The 26,402-nt window shown below is 42.8% G+C and overlaps 1 protein-coding gene and 2 long non-coding RNA genes across 3 annotated transcripts; 1 reads left to right on the top strand and 2 right to left on the bottom strand.

Moving 5' to 3' along the window:
- The first annotated feature begins 3,081 nt into the window (after positions 1-3,081).
- On the top strand, positions 3,082-9,568 carry LOC121711953. The gene is made up of 3 exons (XR_006032489.1): positions 3,082-3,093; positions 3,236-3,237; positions 9,434-9,568. It is a non-coding gene; the product is annotated as an uncharacterized LOC121711953 (long non-coding RNA).
- LOC121711952 (mannose-specific lectin-like) lies at positions 6,165-10,075 on the bottom strand. Its single transcript, XM_042095851.1, has 3 exons — positions 10,011-10,075; positions 6,614-6,711; positions 6,165-6,521 (listed from the first exon to the last, which is right to left on the bottom strand). Exons 2-3 carry the CDS (start codon positions 6,701-6,703, stop codon positions 6,273-6,275), a joined length of 339 nt encoding a protein of 112 aa, XP_041951785.1. The 5' UTR covers positions 6,704-6,711; positions 10,011-10,075; the 3' UTR covers positions 6,165-6,272.
- A 3,042-nt stretch (positions 10,076-13,117) lies between these two features.
- Positions 13,118-22,033, bottom strand: LOC121711954. Its single transcript, XR_006032490.1, has 3 exons — positions 22,023-22,033; positions 14,473-14,475; positions 13,118-13,211 (listed from the first exon to the last, which is right to left on the bottom strand). It is a non-coding gene; the product is annotated as an uncharacterized LOC121711954 (long non-coding RNA).
- Positions 22,034-26,402: the final 4,369 nt, after the last annotated feature.

The raw sequence follows: 26,402 nt of genomic DNA, 5'->3' as shown, positions 1-26,402 counted from the left end.
ATGTGCAGAGAAGGGGGGCTACAGGGACTCTAGCACCTGCCCTTTTGCCCCTTTGATGTCCACGTGCCCTTTTGACAAGACCCGTTTTTTACTTTTTAAATATTGTAATACTTCCGCTAGTTCCAACGTGAATATTCGCTAAAATGTCTCATTAATAGTTTGTGAAATTAGAAATGCCTCACGGCCACCAATACATTCAGTGAACTCTCAGAAGGTGCACGCAGGCACAGTGCTGCAGAAGACGTTTGGGAGCACGGTAAGGTCACTTGGCAGTTAGCCTATCTGAACATGCAATAGTATTCAGCTTAGAGATAGAGAATAAAATGTTTAAAGTTGTTTCATGTTTAATGAAGTAGCCTAGGCTATCAAACCCGTTTTAACCATGTCATGGTCCATCCATTTCAATAACCTGGCTTCGAAAATCTAAGGCTGAACGTTCATAACATATTCTGTTTAGGTTACTATTTTATAGTTGCTTAGGTTAGTAGACCTAGTTCATAAAACAGAGTAGGCAAACCTTTTCTAAATCGTCATAAGCCGACGACATAGGCTACTGTAGTTGTTTAACTAACCCAACTCCACACGTCGTTCTGTTTACAGTAGGCTACATTAGGCCTACGCGTCATTTCACTCGGTGGCCACACGCACAGCACGTGAATCTGCAAGACACCAGCTTGCTAATGGTGGTAGTTCACTGTGATAAACATTAAAATTATAGCCTGACAAGCCAGACTAGGCAATGACATATTTGCTGCCGCTAGGGTGCGTCTAGATTTCTAGGCTATTAAAGGGACACCAGGCAAGCCTGATGCTTTTTCTCTACGAAACTCCCCCTCGCTCGGTCTGAAGCTCTTTTCCTTTTCTTTGCATCTTCCGTCAAGGGTTTTCGCTGCTTCTTCGCCGGCTCTGCCATTATACACACGTTTGCAACAATCTCTAGCATTTCGTTAGCCTGCCTCTGTGCTGTAAACTGATCCTGCTTCGGTCGGCGGGTAGGATACACCGAACTTGCAAGTGGGATATTCTTCCTACAGGCAGTAGGGACGGGCGAGAGACCCTTCATTCGCCCTGTAATCATGTGTCATTTAACCATATACCGACTTACGAAGATGATTAATTAACACGAAAACGTTGCCTGGTGTCCCTTTAAAATTAGCTTTGAATTTAATCAATAAGATAAGATAAGATAAGATAAGATAAGACTTTATTGATCCCACAGCTGGGAAATGTACTTGTCACAACAGCCCAGTAGTATTTAAATAGAGAGTAAGAAAGTTGTATACAGTATGCCCAGCATACAAGCACACCTAAAAAACAAAAAATCACACAGTGATTGCAACACGCCTTAGGGTTTCACCAATACTTTGAGGCAGAGTGAACCAATATAGTGAATAAAAAAAGCTTCACATCACATGTACAGTGGAAAATGCACATATTAATAATGAAGTTCAGACACTACATTAACATTACAAACTTTCATGACAATAGTGTTATACATTCTGATGGCAGATGGAATAAAAGACCTGCGAAAACGCTCCTTATTACATGATGGGTGCTTTGCGCAGCCACTGTCCCATGGAGCGGATGAGAGGAATTGGCCATGATGGATGCCAATTTGTCCAACATCCTCCTCTCCCCAACCACCTCAACAGGCTCTAGTTGGCAGCCCAGGACAGAGCCGGCCCTTTTCACCAGCTTATTTATTCTCTTCCTGTCCCTCTCAGAAAACCCACTACCCCAACAGACTACAGCATAAAAAATAGCTGATGCCACAACTGTGTCATAAAAAGTCCTTAATAATGACCTGCACACACCAAAAGACCTCAGTCTTCTCAGCAAGTGACTTTGGCCCTTCTTGTACAGGGCATCTGTGTTTTGGACAATAAGATGTAGCCTTATAGCCTATGATCTCTGTGTAGACAATAGCCTAATGAAAACTGAAAAGACCTATCTGTCTGTGCCCTGACTACAGTAGGCCTACAGTACATGCACTCCTATTGAATTTTCAGAACCAAGGAGAGAAATGAGAAATGTGTTACAGAGAAAAATGAGAAAAATGTGAGCTCTTTAAATCTGAGCTACCCCATCATGCTGACTTGGCAAAGAGAAACTTCTGAATTCTAGACAGAGGGGAAGCATGGGTAAAGGCAAGGGAGAGGCAGCTGAAATTGAGCAATCCAAAAGAAGCTACCGCACAAAAAAACAAGCCCAACAAAAACACCAACTCTTTTTGTTAAAAAACTAGTTGAATTAGCGTAAACAGTTGAGCGTGAGTTGAAATTACTATTTTAAATCTATACTTTAACACTGAAAATTTTACACTTTTGATTGAACCTTCTTTTATTGCTTTCAAGGTACTTTGAATGGTGCTGATTGTATACGTGTTGAATACTAAATCTTGCCCTAATCCTTTCCTACTGAACTTTAACAGGACAATTCTCTACTCTAAGAAGTGATGTGTTAAAATGACACATTGCTGTGTGTGCTCAGGGACAACACATTTTTGTGTCAATTTCAACACAGCACTTGTGTGGCTGGGTGAAAGGTTAAAGACAAATTTCAGCTATTTCTGATCCAATTTTAACTTTTTAACCCACCCAGACAGCCACACAATTAGCCTATCTCCACATAATTGCAGTGTGCATCCCTGAGCATACACAGCAATGTGTCATTTTAAGAGTGTGTCTGCTATTTACACCCATTCTTCTTGATACATAATGAATAAATATGAAAAATTATAAAATGTTTATCAGTACATTAGACTACTTTGCAAATTGCTAAACCATATAATAGTCTGTCCCACCATCATCATTGAAATAGCATAATGCTAGAATTTAAATGAAAAAAAAAAAAAATGTCCAGCTCAAGTTCAGATGATTAAAGGGAATGTAAAACTTAAGTTCCAGTTTACACCATTCAAATTGTGTGTATCTTTTCTAGCTTTCGTATGCATTATGTTCTATAAAACATGATATTATATTCTGCAGTGCAAAGATGCCCACTAAAGACAGGAAGCGAAAGCAGAGGGAGAAGGAGCTGCGGGAGGCAGCAAAAGGCAGTGTTTTATGTCGATATAATTTGCATGTAGCCTATGTATTCTCTATTGGGTTGTAATCAAAATTAAGTTTTAAATAAAGTTAACACGTTTTCTGAAAATGTTGTTCCATGTGCCCTTTTTTAAAATTTGAGCCCCTGCCCCTTCTGCACAAGGTCTCTGCACGCCCCTGCATTTCAGTCGTAATGTGACATTGGTGTGGACACGTCCTTCGGTCCCCACGCAAATCTACGCCCCTGGTGATGGAGACTAGTTTTTTTGTTGGTGTACAGTAGTTGTGAAACATAAACGCGGTTATACCGAGCAAATTGATAACAGCACAGTAATTGTCTCTTTCGACTGTCATCCCATTGTGTTTTGACCATACTGACAGGAGCTAAGTTAGTTAGCCAAAACACTAATGTTCACTAATGTGATGGTTTGCTGATGAATGATATAGGACACCTGTCTACGATGCATCCTAAACACCGGCTAGGACATTTATGCTTACTAATTAGGGTATTCTGCTGTTGACTCCCTCACAGTCCTTGGTGGCCCTGTCAGCTCCTTTGTAAAATGTTGCATTAAGACCACAAAAAGTCTACACGAAATAAATGTGAGCAACTAAGCTTTCATTCCCAAACACTCACTAGAATACATGCAGTGCCAAGTTTGACGTTGCTTGGATTAGTAGGCCTAATGTATCGTTAAATATATCAGTAAAAGTAGCACACATTGGAGACTGAGGGGGTAGCAGAGTTTTGGCAGCACCGAATCATCACGGGTCAAAATGCAGAAGGTTTGGATGATTATCATGTCTGCCATCAACAATTAAGGCTTTGTGTATGCAGTTTGCTTGCATAAAATGATTCCGACACGCCAACAAACATGGGCAGTGTCTATTCAAAACCTCGAAAAATTGATGTGAAATAAACTGACAATTTAGCCCAGGCTATTTTAGACTTGAGACTTTGAATAAACAAATGACAATTTTGACTGCAAGGTCCCAAATTAAAATGAGCGATATATTAATGGTCCCGAATTTAAGGACCACACAGCTACAGACAACGATTGTCAGACAGGGAGCGAGATGTCACTTATGCTGCCTACCAGAGACTGTTTTTAAGTCACATCGTTGCAAATTTCATATGATGCATCATTCCACAAAATGCTTTGTTTTCTCTATCATAAAGTCATTTTATAGCCTTAACCCAAAATTGCTTTTAGGCTTATCATTTTGATCTGTAAAAAATGTCACGTCACAAATTCTGCTCACTGCACATTTATTAATGGCTAAAGTATTATAATATAATATTCAGTGTTCATTATTGAATGCTTAGCTGATGAAGCTTTTCCATATCATCTTATTTTTAAAACATGCCTACCTGCAGGCATGAAATTGGTCTATGGGTTTTCTACAGGAATAGCATGTTTGAACAGGCACTGCAAGTATAAACTGCTCACAATGTAGTTTATGGCAATGTGGTTATCACAGAACAAAGTACTATTTTATTCTTATACAAATAAATTACTGTATATGAAGAGCCTTTCATTAGGAATCTAGATAGTTAGGCCTATTCAAATATGTAATGCCCCACCTTAATTAGAACCTTGTTATGGGAGAACATTTTTACATGTTAAAAAATGTATTAAAAATGACTATCGGCCGATATATCGGTTATCAGTTTTTGAATAACTCAAATATCGAATTCAGTAGGTTATCAGCCTTCAAAATCCCATACTGGTCAGGCTCTATAGGAGATGGAGACAAATTGACATACACACACACACATGCACACACACACACACACACACATACACATCCACACTATTAACTATTAGAAACACACACACACACACACACACAGGCACGCACATACAAGCATACACAAAAGTTGCAAAAGTAGGGGGTGGAGTAGGAGATGGAGACAAATTGACAAGCGTGAAAAGTGGGAGAGGATGTACAGGACTGAGCAGCGATCATATTTTATAACGCTATGCTGTACATCTAGCTATTCATGTGGATGTCAAAAAACCATGAGGGGGCGCTAAACATCTGCTAAAACAGAGCATTCTATTCTCCAGAGTAATTATAGGTTTGTAAATGGGCTTGTTAAATAACATCTGCAGGCCAAAGTTGCATACCTTCTATGTTAATATCACAGAACAAGATGAAATACTCCGGTCTCTTGTACTTGAAATTTCATTCTCGTAATAGGCCTTTATCACGGCAGCTGAAGCAGGGCTGTTCACTTAATTAGAAACACCTGTGCTCACACAGGAGCAGGGCTGTTCACTTCCTACTTCGGCTGCCGTGATAAAGGCCTATTGATCTTCAACTCATCTCATTCAGCTCTCAGCTGTGATAAATCTGTTCAGTTTGCCTGAAGATTGACATCTCCCCAGGTTTTCCATTGAACTGAATGGTCGCTTGGTGACTGGGGTACAGAATTGCCAGATCTCACGAGAAACACAAGCAAACGGGTCTCTGACAAGCCCAAAACCTAAAGGTTTGGGGTCATCCCTATGTTCCCCGGGAACATAGATACACTCCCGAAGGTTTTGTGAGCTCTTTAAATCTGAGCTACCCCATCATGCTGACTTGGCAAAGAGAAACTTCTGAATTCTAGACAGAGGGGAAGCATGGGTAAAGGCAAGGGAGAGGCAGCTGAAATTGAGCAATCCAAAAGAAGCTACCGCACAAAAAAACAAGCCCAACAAAAACACCAACTCTTTTTGTTAAAAAACTAGTTGAATTAGCGTAAACAGTTGAGCGTGAGTTGAAATTACTATTCTAAATCTATACTTGAACACTGAAAATGTTACACTTTTGATTGAACCTTCTTTTATTGCTTTCAAGGTACTTTGAATGGTGCTGATTGTATACGTGTTGAATACTAAATCTTGCCCTTTCCTACTGAACTTTAACAGGACAATTCTGAAGATTTTTAAATGTATGACAATTAACCTTCTGAGTTGATTTGACTAACAATGTAGTATTATAAAAGGCTCTGCCGTGATGGTCTTAACCATGCAGTATAGGCTGCACCTAATAAAAACAGTTTGTTTCATATTGCAGTATATTAATAGAACAAACTTAGAATGGATGTAGATTTAATTGTAGCTTTATTTGAACTTTATTTAATTGTAGCTTTATTTGAAGTCAATAGACAATAAAGCATCATATTCATTATCACATTTACATTCACTTTCTTCTCTCACATCTTGTGCACTACTTCTAATGTGAAGTCCACTTCTTCTCTCCATTCCGATCAACTTCCAGGACACCATCATCACGCAAAAATACACGGCAACGACAATCTTCACACGCATTATAAGAGCTAGTTGACCAACAAGGTTTGTCACCCTTTGTGTACATGACAAAGTTGCAGTCTTGCTGCATAACAAGGCGGTGTGCCTCTTGATTACCATCTGTTTTTGAGGACCAGATTGGACGCCAGCCATAGATGACGAAGTTGCCATCTTCCTACAGACAAAGAAAATATCCCTTTGTGAAGGAAACACCCGTCTTGCATTACATTAGCAGATTGAAGTTAACACAATATTTGAAATTTATACCTGAAAGATAGCCTTGTATTGTTGGTTGTTAGAAATCAGGAAGTCACCCTTACGGAGCTCATCATTGGTGGACAGAAAGTTCCTGCTCATGATGCTCACTGTTTCAAGGAACACAATTACCTCAGGGCTATTTTAAAAAAATACAGTAGAATCAATAATTCCCAAATAAGACACTAGCTCAAACCAGGTGTAATTCGGATGAAACCTCTTTGCAAATGCATTTCAAATCAACTGAACCACAACAATAATAATATAAGAGGCTATTCATTAAATCTTTATCAACAGTAATGACGACTATGATATGCTCTATTTATGTTGGTGCCACTTTAGAGATAGACTGAATGCTTGTCAGTTGAAGATTTCAAATTGCTGTGCAACAGGTCTAATTGTAATGAAAGCTCTGCTGTTTGGTGCTAGTGTGCGGCACTTTTGCACAGAATAAACCTCTATGTTAACTTTTGTACAACTTCAAGGCTAAATTCAGCAAGGATACCTAAAAAAAAACATTCTTAAGTGGTCTACCAGCCAGGTACAGTGGGAATGAGTTTATTTTTTGTTAATTATTTTTCTGGGACCAAGGCTACAAGAAAATGCCACTTTTGTTGGGGGGGGGGGGGGGGGGGTCTTTTTTCTTTCAGTAGAACACAGTATCTCATGTCAAAGTCAGATAACTGACTTTTAAACTGGCGCCTCAACCATTTGGTAGAGGTTCAAAGAAATTGAGGGGGGTCCTTTGAAATAATAAATCCCAGATTTTTCATACTACAGCCTAATAGAGCAAGATAAAACAAAAACATAATTTTTTCATCACTTTTAACATAGTGTGCCAGTTAAAGGGTTAAGTAAATTTCCCATTGAAATGAATGATTTTATGGATATATACAGTTTGTACACATAATACATTTTGGTCTGTACCATGAAGGGAAAACTGATTCAACTATATAAAACAAATATTTTCTGAAAGCTTAGACTCTCAGGATGTGATCTAACATGCCATAACACATGTCCCACCCTCCTTATTAGTATGCTGCCCATGCATAATACATTGGGTATTGGTAAATAGTATTAATTTATGGCTAATATCTTTTTGGGCTGTACCATTTAGGGAAAACTGATTCAACCACCTAAACCATATATTTTCTGAAAGCACCTTCAGGATGTGATCTAACATAGGTTTTGACCTTTCTCACCCTCCCCTTTACTTTGCTGCCCGTTCATAATACATAGTGTATGAGTAAATTGGGTACATGGCTGATACCTTTGGGTCTGTGCCATTTAGAAAAACTGGTTCAACCATATATTTTCTGAAAGCTTATACTGTCAGGATGTGATCTAACATGACATAAAACATGTCCTGCCCTCCTCATCAGTATGCTGCCCATGCATAACACATTGTGTATTGGTAAATTGGTAAATAAGTGTATGGCTGATACATTTTGGGCTGTACCATGAAGGGAAAACTAATTAAACCACCTAAACAATATGGGTCATTTCACGTCAATTCAACCAGGGCCCACGCACTTAGGTCTAAAACAAATGACCATGGCCCATATGGCTTACCACAGGTTACTCTATACAACCACAGGTGGCACTGTGGTAACTCTATATAAAACATATTGATCTCAATGGTGCATTTTGCCCATGTTCAGGGTAGAAAATGAAAAAGAAAGATTTGCATAAGACAAGTCAAATTGGTGTTTTTAAAAAGAAGGGATCATTGAGAATAAAATATTTATTTTTTAAAAAATCTCTGCTATGAGATATCACGCAACACATGAGTACCTTGTCTCACTCGCCACAGCACAGATAATTTCTCTAGCCTACTCTTTAAAAACAGCCCCTACAAGATGTTTGACGATTTTGACCTTTTGAAGATCAAAACTTTCTCAGCAACAGAGACATAAAACTGCCCCAACTGGTCCCTGGCAAGTCCATGAAACTACAGTGCATTCTCCTCCAAGCACTTTGGGATGCCTGGAGCCATAGTGCTCAATGTCCCCAAATATGCTGCTGGCTGCACTAAGCCATTCTAAGCTGTTACGTCATTCAAAATGTTATGTAGGCTATAGGCTAAAACCAGCCCTGTTAGGGAGACGTGCAGCTAATCCCCGCCCCCCTCCTCTTCCTTCTAACCTCTGTTGTTGAGACCTTCTCAGCAGAAAGCACATGCTGCTGTACAGAATATACAGCCCCACTCTCCACACACTAATCATATTATGATTGACTTGACGTGCAAATGAGCGATAGAAAACTGCAAATGAAACTGTGATTTCACCCCCTGCGAGCGCTCATATTGTGCACATCAGGATCCGCCACCATAATTCCAAACTATATGTTACTCCTGTCCAAGTAGCCTTCAGATAGCCTACATTTTATGCCATAGTTTGATAGTTTATATACTGAATGGATATATACTGAATATGCCCGCAGGAGTTAGCCTACAATAACAAGGCTACCATTAATGAACATCTTGATGCCATCAAGGCCTAGCCTGCTCAATACCAGGTGTATAAACATTTATTTACCTTCACATTTCTTGATATTTATGCTTTATTTAAGCTTGATAACGCTGATATGCGTGTAAGTTTGAAATGCCATCAGTCATTGATGATGATTCTGTGATAGTTTTGGTTAGCTCCGTAGAGCAAATTAAATTGTTTAGGCTATCGAACCCATAGATCAAACCACATCAAAGGGATCAGAGGATCCATCACAATATCACATGATCCAAGTCAGACGACAAACGAGAGCATGTTCAGTGATGTTCATCCCTTTTCCTTTCTCACCGTGACTCGAGTCCACACCTCTGCCATACACTAGTATTTACCAATACCCAATGTATTATGCATGGGCAGCATACTAGTGAGGAGGTTGGGACATGTCTCATGTCATGTTAGATCACATCCTGAGGGTCTAAGCTTTCAGAAAATATATGGTTTATATAGTTGAATCAGTTTTCCCTTTATAGTACAGACCAAAATCTATTGAATTGCATAGCAAGTGCAATTCAGCTTATTTGATATTCATGCTTATGCATGCTTTTTAAACATATATGCTGTGTTTACAGTAGTAGTATACATTTCATACACTTTGTCATGTTTTCTATAGTATTATTTATACAGACCTGACCTCTAACCATAAATTGACAGTACAGGGGTACTGAGCAAATATTTTGTTATTAACATAGTACTCAATTGGTAGATATGGCTCCATATGTTTAAATGCAAAACAGTTGGATTTTTTGGTAAGATATGGTGACTTAAAGTGTCCTCTACCAAACGGTTGAGCTTAATTTGCTATTTATAAACAGAACCCTTGTGACTTTTAAAGTTATGCACTATACTATTGTAAGCAACCAGACATATTTTTTAAGTTACATTTGATTATGGATACTCACAGGAGTTCAATGGTCCCTGTAAGCTTCAGCCTCTGAATGTGGAATCCACAGCCAATGTACTGTAGGTCCTTTTAAAAGTATAGGAGGGGTTTAAAGGGAGGGCTGAGACTGTGATGGGGGTGTGGAAGACATTCACAAAATACTTTGTTGGTAGAATAGAATGAACACAAAGAAATTCTGTTTATTGTCTGTTGTCTATTGTCTTCTCCAGCATGTGTGGGACCGGGTGTTGGACTTGGCAATGTACAGTATAAGGATACAAGGAAGTTTATTGTCACATGCATACACATCACATCAAGGACATGGGTAAATAATAAATAATACAAAATAATAAATAAAAAGTTCTATGGAGATGTGCAAAAGTTGGAGAAAGTCAGATGTAGCTGATGCTGCCACAATCTTTTCAATAATTTTTGATTTAGTGGCACAAGTCCTGGAGGTTTCATGTGGTCCCCTCAGTACCTAGGGTCAAGCATGTTGCTTTACGCATCATCAGTGAGGTATCAAGGGGAATTTTGACCCCCCCCCCCCTCCCCCTTGTGCGATCAGGGTTCCCGGAAGTGGCTAATGATGAAATATCTTGCTCCGCCATTTATAATCTTTGCCTCAGCTATCTAAAAATCAGGATTTCTAAGCCAATAGGTATGCTTTGAACAATTAAATGAATAATGAATGGGGCCACATTTATGAATGGGAAATGTTGATTTTGTTAACAAACAACAGAAACCGTTACACAGTGGACTTTTAAGTTGTTCTGCATTTTGCATCCATCACGTGTATTGCTGGCCTAACAGGGAAGCGAATCCGCTGATCTGTCTGTGGCTTGTTTGGCAGCCTTTCCAAGTCATAGTACTTTGCAAAATTTGTGAAATATTACAAATTACATTTTGCCCGATACTTGATAAACAGGCTAAATACAAATATGACAATGCATGATATTATTAAAACAAAATATTCTTTAAATGTTGTTTCCTGTAAATGTTGTCAGTCATTCTTAATCTTTGCAACTGGTGCATTGGCATGTTTAACTGTTGGCTGCAGTGTAATGTTACATTATTTGTAAGTTAAGTACAGGACTGTGCGCCTAAATTTTCATCTTTGCTTCTAAATTTGCTAACTTGGGCCAAGTGCTCCTGGAAAAAAGTTAGTGTAGAGCTCTGCACTTTCTTTCTATGCCTATATCCTGTGATCGGTAATCGGTATCGGCCCCAAAAACACTGATCGGAGCATCCCTAGCAACGGTGATCTTTACCAAACAAAGGCTCTGGTTTTACCGGCTTTTACATGTTAGGATTATGGGTAATGTAGTACTCTTCCATCTTTAAATCGCGAATAAAAGATTTTTTCTCAAAACAAGCTTGATGCCCCATGAACTTTTGGTGTCTATATGAGCATGTACATTCTCTTAGTCATGTCATAGCTGGTTGCAAGTCTACCATGGACTGTTATATGGCTTATACTCCAGTTGTCAATAGAGAATTGTATTGAATTCTTACTTCCGTAATCGGCAGTGGATGGGACTCTTGAGCTTTATTGCCTCATGTTTCTCATTCAAAATAGCAGAGCAACATGAGCGACAGAAAGAATTTAGAAACGGGGCGTCCGACAAAAGTTTTCTCAGAACGTAGTGTTGCATCATGTGCTCACGTCGGTTGCAGTCAGGACACTCCAATTGTATGGATTTTATCGTTAATGTTCGCTTGCACCGCATCCTACGGTGGCCAAGAAGTGCAAAACAATTTGCGGCTGCAAATTTACAAATTGCAAAAAAATTTACATTTGTTTTGTGTTTGTGATGGGCTGTACCTAGGTTGATGGTGGCTGGCTAGGGTTTTTATGGTTATGGTTCAGTCCACATCAACGGGACGGACCAACCTAGACCATCCCTAGGTTGGTTAAGGGTATTTGGATGTTTACTGTGGTAATATGGTGGCAACATGGGGCGTAAGCTAACTGGCTAATTTGTTTTGTGTTTGTGATGGGCTGTGCCTAGGATGATGGTGGTTGGCTAGGGTTTTTATGGTTATGGTTCAGTCCACATCAACGGGACGGACCAACCTAGCCAACCTAGACCATGCCTAGGCTGGTTAAGAGTATTTTGGGTATTGGATATTTCAATGTGGTAATATGGTGGCAGCATGGAGGGGAGTGTCTCCAGGACGCTGGTTTCACTGTTAAGCCTTCATGAGGTGTCGTGGGCCTAACTTAACGAAACATTGGTGAATAAGGGTGCCCACTTGATAACCCCAATGACATGCCGCATACTATATACTGCTGGATGGGATGGGCCATTTGTCTTGTGTTTGTGACCATTTTTTGGCAGATTTGTGGGTAGCGTGCTTTTTAAAGTTAATTTGAGTAGGGGCTTCTGAATGTGTTTTTACCTTGGATTTTGGCACAAGAGATTTTAACATCTAATCCTGTGTATTAATTTAATAATGCGGGTGCAAATATACAATGTCCAACCACAAAATTACAATATAAAAGAAAATTACAATCTAAAACAATGAAGAACATTCATATGAAGTTATAGTTGACATGATGGCCACCTTGCATGATGTTAAAATAAGTTTGCAGAGTCTGCGTTTGCAAAGCAAATTAAAAGAGGCCAGACTGTCCTGGTCTGGACAAAACAATACTCCCCAAGGAACGCTATATGAAAGGCCATCTGACTTGAACTTCGTGGGCCTGTTCTGATACAGGACAACAGGGGCACAGGAGATATTTTCAAAGTGAGGGGGACCAAACAGGGCCGGATCGTCCTATACACACAGTAGCCTATACGCAAGTTGCATAGGGCCCCGCAAGTTAATCAAGGCCCCCTCCCCATCTCCCCTTGAATCAACCTAACGACAAGTAGGCCTATACAGTGATAGTGACAGTGTCTCATAACCTACAGTAAAAAGATGAAACTGATGAATTACCCTTCAGGACATGAGAAACGGAAGAAGAAACTTCATGAGAATGAACAGTCGGGTAAACTTATCTTTGTTCCTTGGTTTGATGTCAGCAAATAATCTGAGCAGGTCTAGTAGCCTAATGTTGTTCTGTTTTTTGCATCCATCTAGCATGTGTTGCTGGCCTTACAGGAAAGTGAATCCCCTGATCTGTCTGTGGCTTGCTTGCCAGCCTTTCCAAGTCAGGGTACTTTGCAAAAGTTGTGAAATATAACCACATATTCCGTTTTTTGAATGCCAGCGACTGGCTACATTTTGGAAGAAAGAAAATGCATATTTAAATGACTATTTAAATAACTGGACAAATAAAATTATTATTTGAATTATTGATTAAATTATATGAAGTATTAAAATGATAGGTTAAATAGTCTACATTTGAAAAGTATTGAAAGAAATCAGGGGGAGCCAGTCCAGTAGGCTACACGTTTTGGCAAGCCTACAGACAGGTGAAGAACAGTCAGCCTCAGCCAGTAGCACAAAAGCAAGCAGTCCACAGCCTAATGCTGTGAAGGTGATTCACACACAATTAGAAACCAGTTACGCTTCTCTCATCTTCTCAAAGGAACTCTGGATCTCATTCATAGTGACCATTGGGTACCTGTCTAAACAAGGCCCTTTGTCCCAGATTACTCAGTTTTGGCTGAGCGGCCAGATCTAGGAAGGCTGTTGGTTGTTCCAAACTTTTCCATTTGAGAATGACGGAGGCTACTGTGGTCTTGGGCACTTTCAATGCTGCAGAAATGTTCTTGTATCTTTCCCCAGATCTGTGTCTTCAAACAACCCTGTCTTGCAGGTCTACGTGTAACGGATGCCAGCTAGCTTAGCTGTGCTTGTGGAACGTTGGTAAAACCTCAGTCCCCGACTCCTCGAGTGCTGCTGGCATGCGAGCTAGTAGCCTGGGCTTTTAGCTCAATTGTCAGCACGCTCGACTCCCAATCCGAGCTGCTGCTGTTCGTGGGTTCGAGTCCGGGCATGTGCAGGGCTGAATCTCGCAGGGTTCAACACAACACAGGTTACATTGTGCCGTGACCCGGATCAGGAGTGAGGTTTAAGGGGGTGAGTGTAACGGAAGCCAGCTAGCTTAGCTGTGCTTGTGGAACGTTGGTAAAACCTCACTCCAGGGTCGGACTGGGAACAAAATCTGGCCCTGGCAATTTTCTCCTGGACCGGCCCACCACTGGACCGACCCCGCCCCCCCACACACACACACAAGCCCACCGATTCCGGGATAGACTACTAGGCTCATCTTCTGCCTGTCTCACGTCATGTTACCCCATGCATTAAACCACATGTCACTGCTTGACTAAATGAAAAATATAGGCTACTGAACATGGACATCATCATAGTTGACTGAAATTACTAGGGTTGGGTATCGTTTGAATTTGAACGATTCCGATTCCAATTCCGATTTCTTATTTCGATTCCGGTTCCTAGCGATTCTTGATTTTTTTAAGAGGCAGGGTCAAAAAAAGTTTAGGATATTTTAAATGAGCTAGCTAACCAACTGTCTTTCTCAGGGTATCTGCACATTTTTCAAGTGCAAATTTAAAGACTTTTAAGACCTTTTCAAGACATCTAAATGAAACTTAAGACTATACCACGGCAAAAAGATATATATGACTGTTTATCAGGGCTCCGAACCGGTTCAAGGAACGAAAACGAAAACCGAAAACGAACGGAATTTTTCGGAATTTTACGAGGAGCAGAAACGGAAACGAAAACAAAATGGTCTTCAACTGTTCCGGAACAGAAACGTTATTCTGAAATCCACAAAACCGGTTAATAACGTTTTTTTTTCGTTCTCTATATATTTTATAAAATTTCACAAAAGCATATCCTATGTCAGGGAGACTATTTCCGGTTGTGCGAAAAACAAGCCCGCATCTACACTGTTAATGTGAGCTAACAAGCCGCTATGTAGCCAACTAGGCCTACCTATCCGTCTGCCACTTCGGATCTTAGGCCAGCTCGTAGCGTAGGCTACTGAAACTTATTTGGAAATTGTTTGTAGCCTATGCATAATAGCCTATTTTGCCTGTCCACGCCTTGTCGTTTTAAAGTCGGGATTTGAAATGTTTGCGCAATTATAGCCTATTCTATGTAGAAGAGTTAAACGGAAAATTTGAGATAGGCCTTGTCAGCAACAGACAGGTTGGAAATTATAGCGCAAGACTTTGAAGAAATCCATATGGATAAAACCAGGTAAGGAGTTTAGCACGTATCCAGAAATATTTTTGATAAGAAATTATTTATAGGCATAGGTTAGGCTTACAGTAAGTCTGTAGGCTATGGGATGGATAGCCCATCTGAATGTTTTTGGATGCCGCCTGTGACTTATTATTTTTGGGCATAGCTACGGTATAGGCTAAATCAAGGGGAGAGTACGTCTATTCTAAGGTAAAGTTCACAAAAATAGACTTGATAGGCCCGCCAAACACTGCCGGAACTTTAAGAACGAACGATATTTTGCGTTCCGAACCGGTTCAGGACCGATATGTTGGTGGCGGAACGCATGCAAGAACGAAAACGTTAAACATAGGCCTACCTGAACCGTTCGGAACGGAACGTTTGAAAAATAATTTCGTTTTCAAGCCCTGCTGTTTATGCAATAGTTTTTTTTTTCCTACTAATTTTAACCCCCACCCCATTTTGGATGTCTACAGAAGTTACCAAATATATTTTGGCGAAAGAAAAATAATTGTGTGTGAATTACCTTCAAAGCTATAAATGCCCAATTTTAGGGTCTGGGCTGCTTGCTTTAGAAGCTGGCTGTACATATTTGGTTTTGCTTACTGCTGAGGCTGACTGTTCTTCACCTGTGTCTGTAGTAGCCTAGGCTACTTGCCAAAGGCATGTGCACTGGACTGGATTCCCTTCAATATTTTTTCAAAGTTAGACTAAGCTATTTACATATTTTAATAAGCCAGCAGTCCTCGCGTCCATAGTTTGTGAAACGATGCTGCGTTCGAGCAACGATTTTAGATGCCAAGCGCAACTCCAAAAAGGAGAACAAATGAGCGTCCGGCTTGAGGCTACGCCGGACGCTGGACAGGGCTTTTAAAATCCATATGTCCGGCCTAAATTCGAACATATGGCCAACCTATCGCTCTTTCTCCCGTTCATTCTACCGTAGGCTTCCTCATTCCACGTAGGCTACCTGTATATCTCTCTGGCCTCAGCTACACCACGAAAACGTCAGGCATATTATTTTGTACATAGGCCTACTGTATTATTACCGTTTTCACACCTTTAACCACACCCGTGAAAAACATCTTCACCCTGCAACCACTACACTTCCTCCCGTAGCCTAATAGCCTAGTCACTTATACAATTGCGTTTTAAATACACGAAACTGGATTGAGACATCACTCACTCTCTTGCACTCGCTGGCGGTCCCATACTCACATTTAGGCCGCCGCAGGGTAGGCCTATTTAAGCCGACCTCCTTTTCCATACGTCACACGCTCCGACGTTAGCGAAATCAACCAGTCCGCGTATCGTTTGCCAAAGACAAACATGGAACTAGAAATCCACGCCTCTTCCAGCGATCTGGAGGACAACTTCGTCCCGCCAACACCCGACACCCAGGGCCCTCCGCCGGGCGAAAATAATCCTTATCGTTCCCCTCGCCGCCAGCGTAGGGAACCCAGGACACAGGGTCGCAGGAGGTGCTCCTTTCCTGCCCCCGTGCGGGGCAGTATTTCCCGCTCAGCAGCCTCAACTCGCGGCAGCACCAGGACCCAGCGCCAGCAAGGCGATGACCCTACCCACTGGACAGTGGCTCGCATCCGCAGCACTCTCCATTCCCGCGGCATCGCGTTCCATAGGTCGGATAGCCCGGTCCGTTCGCCCTCCCGCTCCCTCACTTTGTTTTCCTCCCCGGACCAGGAAGCAGGCTGCTCTTTCTGGCATCCCGGCGCGGTTCTTTCCGCCGGCCATTCAGCTGGACGAAGCACACACCACCAGCCACCCCGCGAACCGGGCTCGCCGACAGAACCTTCCGGCACCACACGCTTCAGAGCGCATCATTCCGCTGCTTCAGCCACAGCCACTGCCACGTCAGCGGCTCAGGCCCATTCCTGCCGACTTTCTTCCCGCCGCATCTCCGCCGTATTTCCGGGTCCAACCCCACTTCTCCAAACGGCCCCGGTAGCGACAGCGTCGCTACTCCCCCCACCCCTTCTTTCCCTCCCCCATCCACCTCCCCTAGCCAGGACTCGGTCCAGGGCTGCCCCACCTCCAGTCGTTCCGACGACTGCTCCCTCCCTCCCCCCTTCCCTTTCCATTCCGGGAGCCACGTCTGTACTGCACGCCTCAACTAAACAAGCGTCAGTTAGAAGATTCACCTCGCTAGCTCCCCATCTCCCTTACGAGTTAGCGAGCACCTGGTCTCAGCCGGCGCCGATAGCGACAGCGTCGCTATTCCCCCCTAACCCTCTCTCCCTCCCCGTCCCACTTCCCGCGACCCGGTCACAGGTTGCTCCACTTCCGGTCGCGTCAGCGACCGCTCCCTCCCTCCCTCCTTTTCTCCCTTCCCATTTCTTCCCCGGCCCCGCGCTAGACCAGCCCGCAGCAGCGGGTCATCATCAGCACTCAGCGAGTGCTTCGGACCACGACGTCCCGTTCCGGCTGCATAACTATTCTTTAGCCACAGCACAGGCCCTGCCCCCGCCTCCTCACGCTGCAGCATTCGAACCACCACCCGTCACAGCGTCCACCAGGAACCTCATCTTGTCAGGTGCAGACGTAGACCTTTCTACCATTCTTCCCTCCCTTCCTATTCCCTCTCATAACCGGGATCTAGTCTGCGGCGAACTGGTTTTTTCTCTTAAAAATTCTGGCCCAGCATCAAAAACCCTGTCATTTCCCGAGTTCACCGTAGCGTTTACTTACTACACGGAGGTCATCTGTTTCGCGTTCCCCAGCCGACGCAAAGAGCTGAACGACTACCTGGCCATCATCGCCGGTCTAGCCGTATCCTACGGGGGAGCTCATTTCTACACTTATCACCGCCTGTTTTCAGCTAAATGCGCTGCCAGAGTCGGCCTCTGGAACCAAAACCCCTACTGGGGCGCGCTCGATATGGAGCTCCATAACCGCGTTTTTCTAGGACTTAAGCCATCTTGTCCCCTCTGCAATAGCCCCAGTCACGGCGCGGCCGAGTGTCCACTAGTCAACCCCGACCATCAACTCCCCAGCACCAGCTCCACAGCCCCTAAATCCTCATCCTATGTTCCCCGCATCCCCGATGCTACGGCAGGAGAAGCCAGGGAAGAGGACGAGCATTCCTGGAAAGGTCGAGAAATCTGCCGAAAATTTAACTTCGCTCAGTGTCGCCAATCCTCCTGCCGTTACCTCCATGTTTGCAGCTACTGCGCAGGCGCCCATGCCAAGTCAGTCTGTTCCGCACTCAAGAACATAAATAAAAAGTTTAAAAAGTATCTCTCTACTCCAATCATTGTTTCTGCTCTCCATTCAGAACTTCAGTCCAATCCAAATAGGGAATTTTGCGACTATTTGACTTTGGGGTTGAAGCATGGGTTCCATCCAGGTGTTTTAGCAAGACCTACAGAGTCTTTCGTTTGTAAAAACCTACAATCTGCCGTCAAAGATCCGGAGGTAGTCACCTCACTCCTAAGCAAAGAGGTCGAATCTGGTTTTATGATCGGTCCGTTCACCAAGCCTCCATTCCCAGTCTACAGGATCAACCCCATAGGCGTAGCTACGCGCAAATACTCAGGGAAAAAGAGACTTATCATCGACCTCTCAGCTCCGCACAATAGTACCACTCCCAGCATTAACAGTCTGATTCCACTAGAAGAGTTCTCGCTGCACTACCACTCTGTCGACGACGCTATCGCTCTGATCAAAAAGGCAGGTAGACGTTGCTGGCTAGCTAAAGCAGACATCACCTCAGCCTTCAAAGTCATGCCCATTGATCTCGAATTCTGGCACCTCTTCGGAGTCAAATGGCATAGGAGATACTATTTTGCAGTTCGCCTCACCTTCGGCTGCCGCAGCAGTCCCAAAATTTTTGATACGCTATCAGAAGCCCTGTGCTGGATTCTCCTAAATAACTATAAGCTCCCATTTCTCGTTCATCTTCTGGATGACTTTCTAGTAGTTATCCCCCATTCCTACCCACCGGCCCTAGGCATCTCTACGCTAATTGACGTATTCAACAAACTGGGAGTCCCACTCTCAGAAGAGAAGACGTGCGGTCCCTTATCCAGACTCGAATTCCTCGGCATCATTTTAGATACCGAAGAATTCTCTTCATCTCTCCCCAAAGAGAAAAAAGACAGAATCTCTTTATTGTTGAACGAGTTTATAACCTCACCATCTCACACCAAACAAGAAGTTCTCTCCCTTCTAGGCCACCTCAATTTCGCCATGCGAATCATTCCCCAGGGCCGCCCTTTCATCTCGCATCTCCTAAACTGTGCCTCAGCAACCCCATCTCTCGAAGACGTAGTATATCTAGATGCCCAGTGCCTGGCCGATCTCAAACTCTGGAGGATGTTTTTAGACGAATGGAATGGTCTGTGCATGTTCTACGACGACTGCCAATCATCTCCAGAAGACCTCCAGTTGTACACAGACGCAGCCCCCTCAATAGGCTTCGGAGGCTTTTTCAAAGGGCGCTGGTTTGCATCCCCTTGGCCACTAGAGTTCAGAGAGCTAATAACGGAAAACGAATCGTCAGCCGTGTTCGAACTCTACCCCGTAGTCATTGCGGCCCTACTCTGGGGGAAGGAGTGGACCTCCAAGAGCGTGCTAATCCACAGCGACAACGAAGCCGTAGTGCACGTCATAAATAACTCGCACTCAAAATCGCCTGCGCTCTCCCCTCTTATTAGGCGTCTAATCTGGATAGCAGCCAGCTACCAGTTCATTATAAGAGCCGCGCACGTCCCCGGTTGCCACAATGAAATTGCTGACTCTCTTTCTCGTCTTAATTTCCAGAGATTCAGAAGCTTGGCTCCAGAGGCGGACCCGTACCCTACTCCACTCCCCAGCTTTTCGGAGACCATCTTCCTATAAACCACCCCCTCAGCTATCTTCAGCCCATCACGGCCGACCTAGCCCTCCAAGCCCTCGCACCCAGGACCATGCAGTCCTACTGGACTGCTTGGTCGTGCTTCAAACAGTTCCATGCAAAGCACTCACTACCATTTCCCAGTTTCGATGCAGTCACCATATCATCATTTATCACCTACGCCCACACTTCACTCGGGATCAAAGTCTCTTCCATTAGAGTCTACCTAGCTGGCATTCATTTCGTCTACAAACTCCTCCACGGCTCCGAATGCCCTTCCTTCTCCGACACCAGGATAGGCTTGTTAATCAAAGGTATCCGTAGGCAACAGCCAGTCCCCCAAGACTCCCGCCTTCCCATTACCTCAAGCATTCTCGCCACCTGCCTTGCTACCCTTCTCAAAGGGTTCATATCACCACATTCCGATTTCACTATCTCCGTTATGTTTATACTGGCCTTTTTTGGGCTGCTGAGATGTAGCGAGTTTACATGCCCTTCGTCTCTCTTCATTCCCGATGTCCACCCGTGCATCGCAGATCTAGAGCAGCTAGACCAAGACACCATTCGATTTACCATCAAACAGAGTAAAACCGATCAGTTCCGAAAAGGACACTCCATATTCATTTTTAACTCCGCCTCAGATCTTCAGCCTTTCCAATACCTGTCTCACTACATCTCATACCGGTCAGCTCAAGCTTCGTCTACTAGCCCGCTCTTCGTGTCAGACGAAGGGCTACCCATCACTCGCCACAGATTCCAAACACTCTTAAAAAACATTCTAGTCGAATCTGGTTTTCCCGCGGATCGCTACTCTGCACACTCCTTCAGGATAGGAGCTGCCACAACAGCTGCGCTCAACGGCTTATCGGAGCAACAAATTAAAATACTGGGCCGTTGGTCCTCGGATGCCTACCAGTCTTATATCCGCTCCAGTCTAGCGGATTTACGACTCGCTCAGCAAGCACTTATGTAGTTGGTAGCGGCTTTCTCTGTGATCTTTTGGGGTGCAAGCGGTCATCGCTCTATCGCGATGTCCGCTCCAGGCACTCCAGGTTCACGGACAGCTACCTTGCCAAACACGCACTTCTCCAATACATTCTAGTCTAGCTGAAGCAATCATATAGAAGGGCGAACTAGTGAAATGATGTTTTATAAACAAAGTTCGGGTGGAGCCTTCGGGATGATTGACAGCAATTAACTCACCCACTGCCGCCGCAGGGTAGGCCTATTTAAGCCGACCTCCTTTTCCATACGTCACACGCTCCGACGTTAGCGAAATCATCCCCCCTCCTCCCCCTACTCCTCCATTTCACCAATTGCCCCGTTACTCATCCTCCTTACACAGGGGGGTGCAAGCGGTCATCGCTCTATCGCGATGTCCGCTCCAGGCACTCCAGGACCACGGACAGCTACCTTGCCAAACACGCACTTCTCCCATACATTCTAGTCTAGCTGAAGCAATCATATAGAAGGGCGAACTAGTGAACTGTAGGCTATCACCACAAGTGTAGGCCTATACTAAACGTTTTTGCTTAAGTTTGTGTGCCGTCATCACATTTTGCAAAATTAGGCTATTTCCCCTCATTTTGATGTCTCTCTTTTTCCTGTTTTGCCCTTTGTTTTTGGTAACCTGACTTGGCTTTCTTGGAGAAAGACATTGCACCAGCAGCACAACAATTAGCGGTCTACTACTAGCGATGCTCAACTAATAAACTAAAGATAGACAACTATCTTATGAATCGTGCAGGCGGCTCTTTAGCAAGGGAGAGTGAGAGTGACCTTAGACAGTTTTCATGTTTTGTATACAAAATCCAGTTAGTCAAACTTTAAATTTCGGTAAAAATATTCAGGTAAAACAAATATATGGTGGAAATAAGTATTGAACGCTTAATTTTTTTTTTTTCAGTAATTAGCCTAAACTTCCAGTCAGTCTATTCGAAATTTTCACCACACACATTAACACACATAAAAAATCCAAACATAAGAGTAATAAAGTGGAATGAAAAAGTATTGAACGTGCCTACTGAAATTTCTTCAATACTTTGTGGGAAAGCCTTTGTTTGTAATGACAGCTTCAAGACATTTCCTGTATGATAAAACGTATTAGTCGCAGTATCAGGTATGATTTTGGCCCATTGTTCTAAGCAAATTCCAGGGGTCCCTCTTGTGAATCCTGATCTTTAGTTACTTCCAAAACTGTTTAATTGAATTGGCTGCCTTCAGTTCTTTCTGGAGCTTTCTCCGAGTGGTCCTTAGCTCTTGGAATTGACTATCCTTCGGACTCCCTGGTCAGAAATATTGCGAGGAGTTAGTTACAAACTAACCCTATGCATTATTGGGGGCAGCCATGGCCTACTGTTTAGCACAACCCCGACCAGTAGGCACGGCTGAAGTGCCCTTGAGCAAGGCACCTAACCCCTCACTACTCCCCGAGCGCTGCTGTTGATGCAGGCAGCTCACTGCACTGGGATTAGTGTGTGCTGTGTCTGTTTCACTAATTCACAGATTGGGATAAATGCAGAGACCAAATTTCCCTCACGGGATCAAAAGTGTATAAATACTTATACTTACTTATATACTATGGAGGATTTTTTGAGTGCTGTATCTCCTCATTAGATTTCCTCATTTAGTCTCTGGTAAAACTGGTTGTTCTGGTAACGCCCCCCCCAAAAAAAAAAAAAAAAAAAAGTAACTAAGTAACTTTTACTTAAAGTACATTTTAAATTAACTACTTTTTACTTTTACTTGAGTACATTTTCAGATCGGTATTTTAACTTGTACTTGAGTAATATTTCATCAAAGTATTGGTACTTTTACTTGAGGAGTACAATATTTTCGTACTTTTTCCACCTCTGCAACTGTGAGACCTTATATAAAAAGATGTGTGCCTTTACTAATAATGTCCAGTGAATTAATTTAGGCACGTGTGGACTCAAATCAAGTTGTCACGGACTCAGACTGGTAAAAACAGATCCTTAGATAAACAGGTTCCTTTATTGGTTCAGAGGATAATTTAGCCGAATACAGGATTAAACACTCAAAAGATTCAGTCTTTCAAAAGCTCAGAAGATAGTCCAAAAAAGGGAAAACAGAGGATCCAAGGAAATATGAACAAATTCTAACAAAAGCGCTCACGCAAACTGGAAGCGGCAGGAAACAGAGGAGCACAGCATAAGTCCTTGAGTCCAAGATCAACGAGGCCAGACACAGACTGGAGAATGCGGGAAACCTTTGTAGGAGAGTTAATGATGCGGTGATTGCTTGCAGGTGAGTAGAGCTAATAGGCAGGTGAGTGTGAGATTCCATGTGACTGGGGAAAGCGGGGGTGTGGCATTAGGAGAGTCAGGTGCTGGAGTGGCATGAGGGGGCGTGGCCGAGGGAGAGTCAGGTGCTGGAGTGGCATGAGGGGGCGTGGCCGAGGGAGAGCCCAGGGCCCACTTCCCCGAAAGCATCTTAAGCCTAAGAGCGTCGTAAAGTCCCTCTTACGAACATCTTAAGATTTGCCGACTGTTTCCCGAAACCATCGTAGCTTAAGAGCGTCGTGAAAACACTCGTAGATCTACGAGTGCTCCAGAGTACTCGTTACCGGCTAAGAGCGTCTTAACAGTACTTCTCACTGAGGTCACCAACAGGACATACAGAGGAATTACAACTTAGAATACATAATCCAACTTACGTTCCCATTCTTTATTGTGTTTACCTGTGATGAATCAGATTTTAGTGTGCAAAATAGCCTACATTTAATGGTCATAATAATGTGATGAAAAGCGGACAAAAATGCAAGTTATTAAACGAGACGTTGCCAGAATAGTTATACATTATCTTTGCTAAGTGAAGGCTATATTTTATTAGGCCTAAAGCAGAGAAAGCAACATGTGGTTTAGTCTGTAGCCTACTGCATCAAAATCTAAGCCTACACATTTCCTCTCTTTCTTACTCGACTTCTTTCTTATCTTCAGACGTGTTCTTGACACCGCGAAAAATTATTGCATGGTGCAACAATCTAATCTTAAAATAATTACAATTATTTATGTCTCTGTGTGGTATATAACCTACTTGGAATGCTTACATGCAGATGTCAAAGTGTTTCTATTTTCGTATTGATGTGAATTAATGTGTAGATCCGAAGTTTAAATGGTAGGCCTATAGCTGTGACGTGCAGTCACCTGACATCACCGTCAAATCAGAGGATATTTCAGAACTATTAACGTGGACAGCTCCCCTTAAGAGCATGTTAAGAGCAGTGCACGCGCGTTCATGCTACGAGCATGTTCGGGAAACAGTCGGAAAAACCAAACGAACGATCGTAAGATGAATCGTAGAAAACCCTCGTAAGAGCATGTCTCCGTCGTTATCGGGAAACTGGGCCCAGTGCCGGTGTGACACAAGTTGTAGAAGCGTCTCAAGGACCATTGATAGAAGTAGGATGCACCAGAGCTCAATTACAAGTGTCAGAACAAAGGTTCTGTAAATGGCATATTTTATTTAGTCTTTTGTTTTTTTTATAAATTTACAAAACACTCCAAACACTTTTTGTGGAGTATTGTGTGTAGATTTTAAGATGAGTCTGAAACATAAAAAAATGTGGAAAAAGTGAAGTGCCATGAATACTTTCCATATGCACTGTATATATATACAGCTCTGGAAAAAATGAAGAGACCACTGCACATTTTTTGGATGTCATCCTACGATTGCTGATTGACATTTGAATGGGTTGACACTCAGCAACCGTAGGATGACATCTGAAAAATGTGCAGTGGTCTTGTCATTTTTTTCCAGAGCTGTATAAATAAATACAAAATGTCTGTTTTCTTGGTCAAATAATAATATCAAACCTTTCCTATGAGTAATTATGGGCTTAACTGTATGCGTCATTTACGATGATATGCACACTCCTCATTTGAAATGTGGGCGAATCATCTGCTTGCCTTTTGATTTTCTCTGTTTCCGCTCTCTTCCTTCCTACCCCCCTGTCTCTTTTTTTCTACCCCTCAACTAGGCCTTCCCCCCTTCTGAGTTGGGTTGGGCTAAGATCTGCTGGACCAGTGGTTTACCTGACAGGGTCAGATCTGTTTGAGAATTAGTTGCTATTGGCTAACTCCAACTTACAGGATGTCATGGTCTGATCTATATCGCCATCTATTCTCTGAAATCAGGGTATAGTGACGAATTGGCTCGGTTTGTGCTGATGTTCCACCTCGTGTTGTTTAAGCATCACTCCACTAATGCATCGTTACCCTAAGTGCTCTTCTCTGCCACGTTTATTAATGACTCCACTTTATCTCAGTCGGTCAACAAACAAAGAGCCCACACAGCACACAAATGAACACGTAATAAACAGACAAAAAGGGAGGTTTTCATTGCCTGTTTGGCTTGCTATGGTCTTGTGCGTGTAATTTACTCATAATCTACTTTTATCCTTTTGATATTTTTATCCATGACGGAAGGACATGAATGCATGTGGTCAGCAAACGCTGTCCATATGACAAGGCCCCTGATTATACTGTATGTAGCTCTGATTCCCTGTGTTGTGATCTCCAAGAGGCTCCAGTGCATCTGAGGGGAAATGCTTATCTGTGAGAATACATGAATAGAAAAGTGTGACCCAATTAGACAACATTATTGCAGGGAATCCACTTTGAGACCACACATTGCACCATGCACTCTATGTGGGGCAAGATATTCCAGTGAAATGAGAATTGTTATTTCTGCTGCCCTGTAACTTTCCTTTAGTCTTTTTTAAGGTCAGCACTTAATGTGTGTGATTCACATCAAGAGATGCTAGAGTTAAGAACTTTATTCTTTTTACCGGTAATGAGGTGCATCTGACTCGCTGGCCAGAGCATAAGAAAAGTGACAACCTTGTATTTTCTCTTGGTCACATCATGTCACATTGATTCAGATCTAGAGTAATGTGCTTGCCTGATATGCTGAAATCATATGCTGTGTCTCAAACGGCATACATGCGTCAGTACACTGCTAGTGTGCACTGAGCGCTTACTTGCGTTGTGCCCACTTTTCGATGGTTAGTATTGTCCCAATATCTGCATTATAAGCTTATACTTTAACTAAGTATTTGAAGTGTTCAAGTAGGCGGTTTGAGACACAGCCATATATTAAGTCAAATCAAAAGTAGAGGGGGAAACTTGGCTTGTATTCATCACACTTCTGCTGTATTGTAGAGATCAGAACGTTCGGAGATGGCCATCTGGAAACATTAGAATGTGGGTGATTTCACACAGAAGGATCCTATTAATGGTCAGCTATTAATGTTGACCAGTGGTTATGTATTCCTCAATAGCCTATGGTTTCAACATGTGTTCAGCTAGGAGTTCAGCTTCGTACACAGGGTAGTAACCTTTAGTTCTATGATTTTGTTTATGTTTATGGTTATGA

The sequence above is a fragment of the Alosa sapidissima genome, chromosome 6 (genome assembly GCF_018492685.1).
Source record: "Alosa sapidissima isolate fAloSap1 chromosome 6, fAloSap1.pri, whole genome shotgun sequence".
NCBI lineage: Eukaryota > Metazoa > Chordata > Actinopteri > Clupeiformes > Clupeidae > Alosa > Alosa sapidissima.
Note: the sequence above shows the minus strand (reverse complement) of the source record. Positions and strands in the feature narration are given on the sequence as shown.

Coding starts and splice junctions, on each gene's coding strand:
- LOC121711952 (XM_042095851.1), bottom strand. CDS start 6,703: ATGAGCAGGAACTTTCTGTCCACCAATGATGAGCTCCGTAAGGGTGAC. Junction 6,522..6,613: donor AATACAAGGCTATCTTTCAG/GTATAAATTTCA, acceptor CTTTGTCTGTAG/GAAGATGGCAACTTCGTCAT.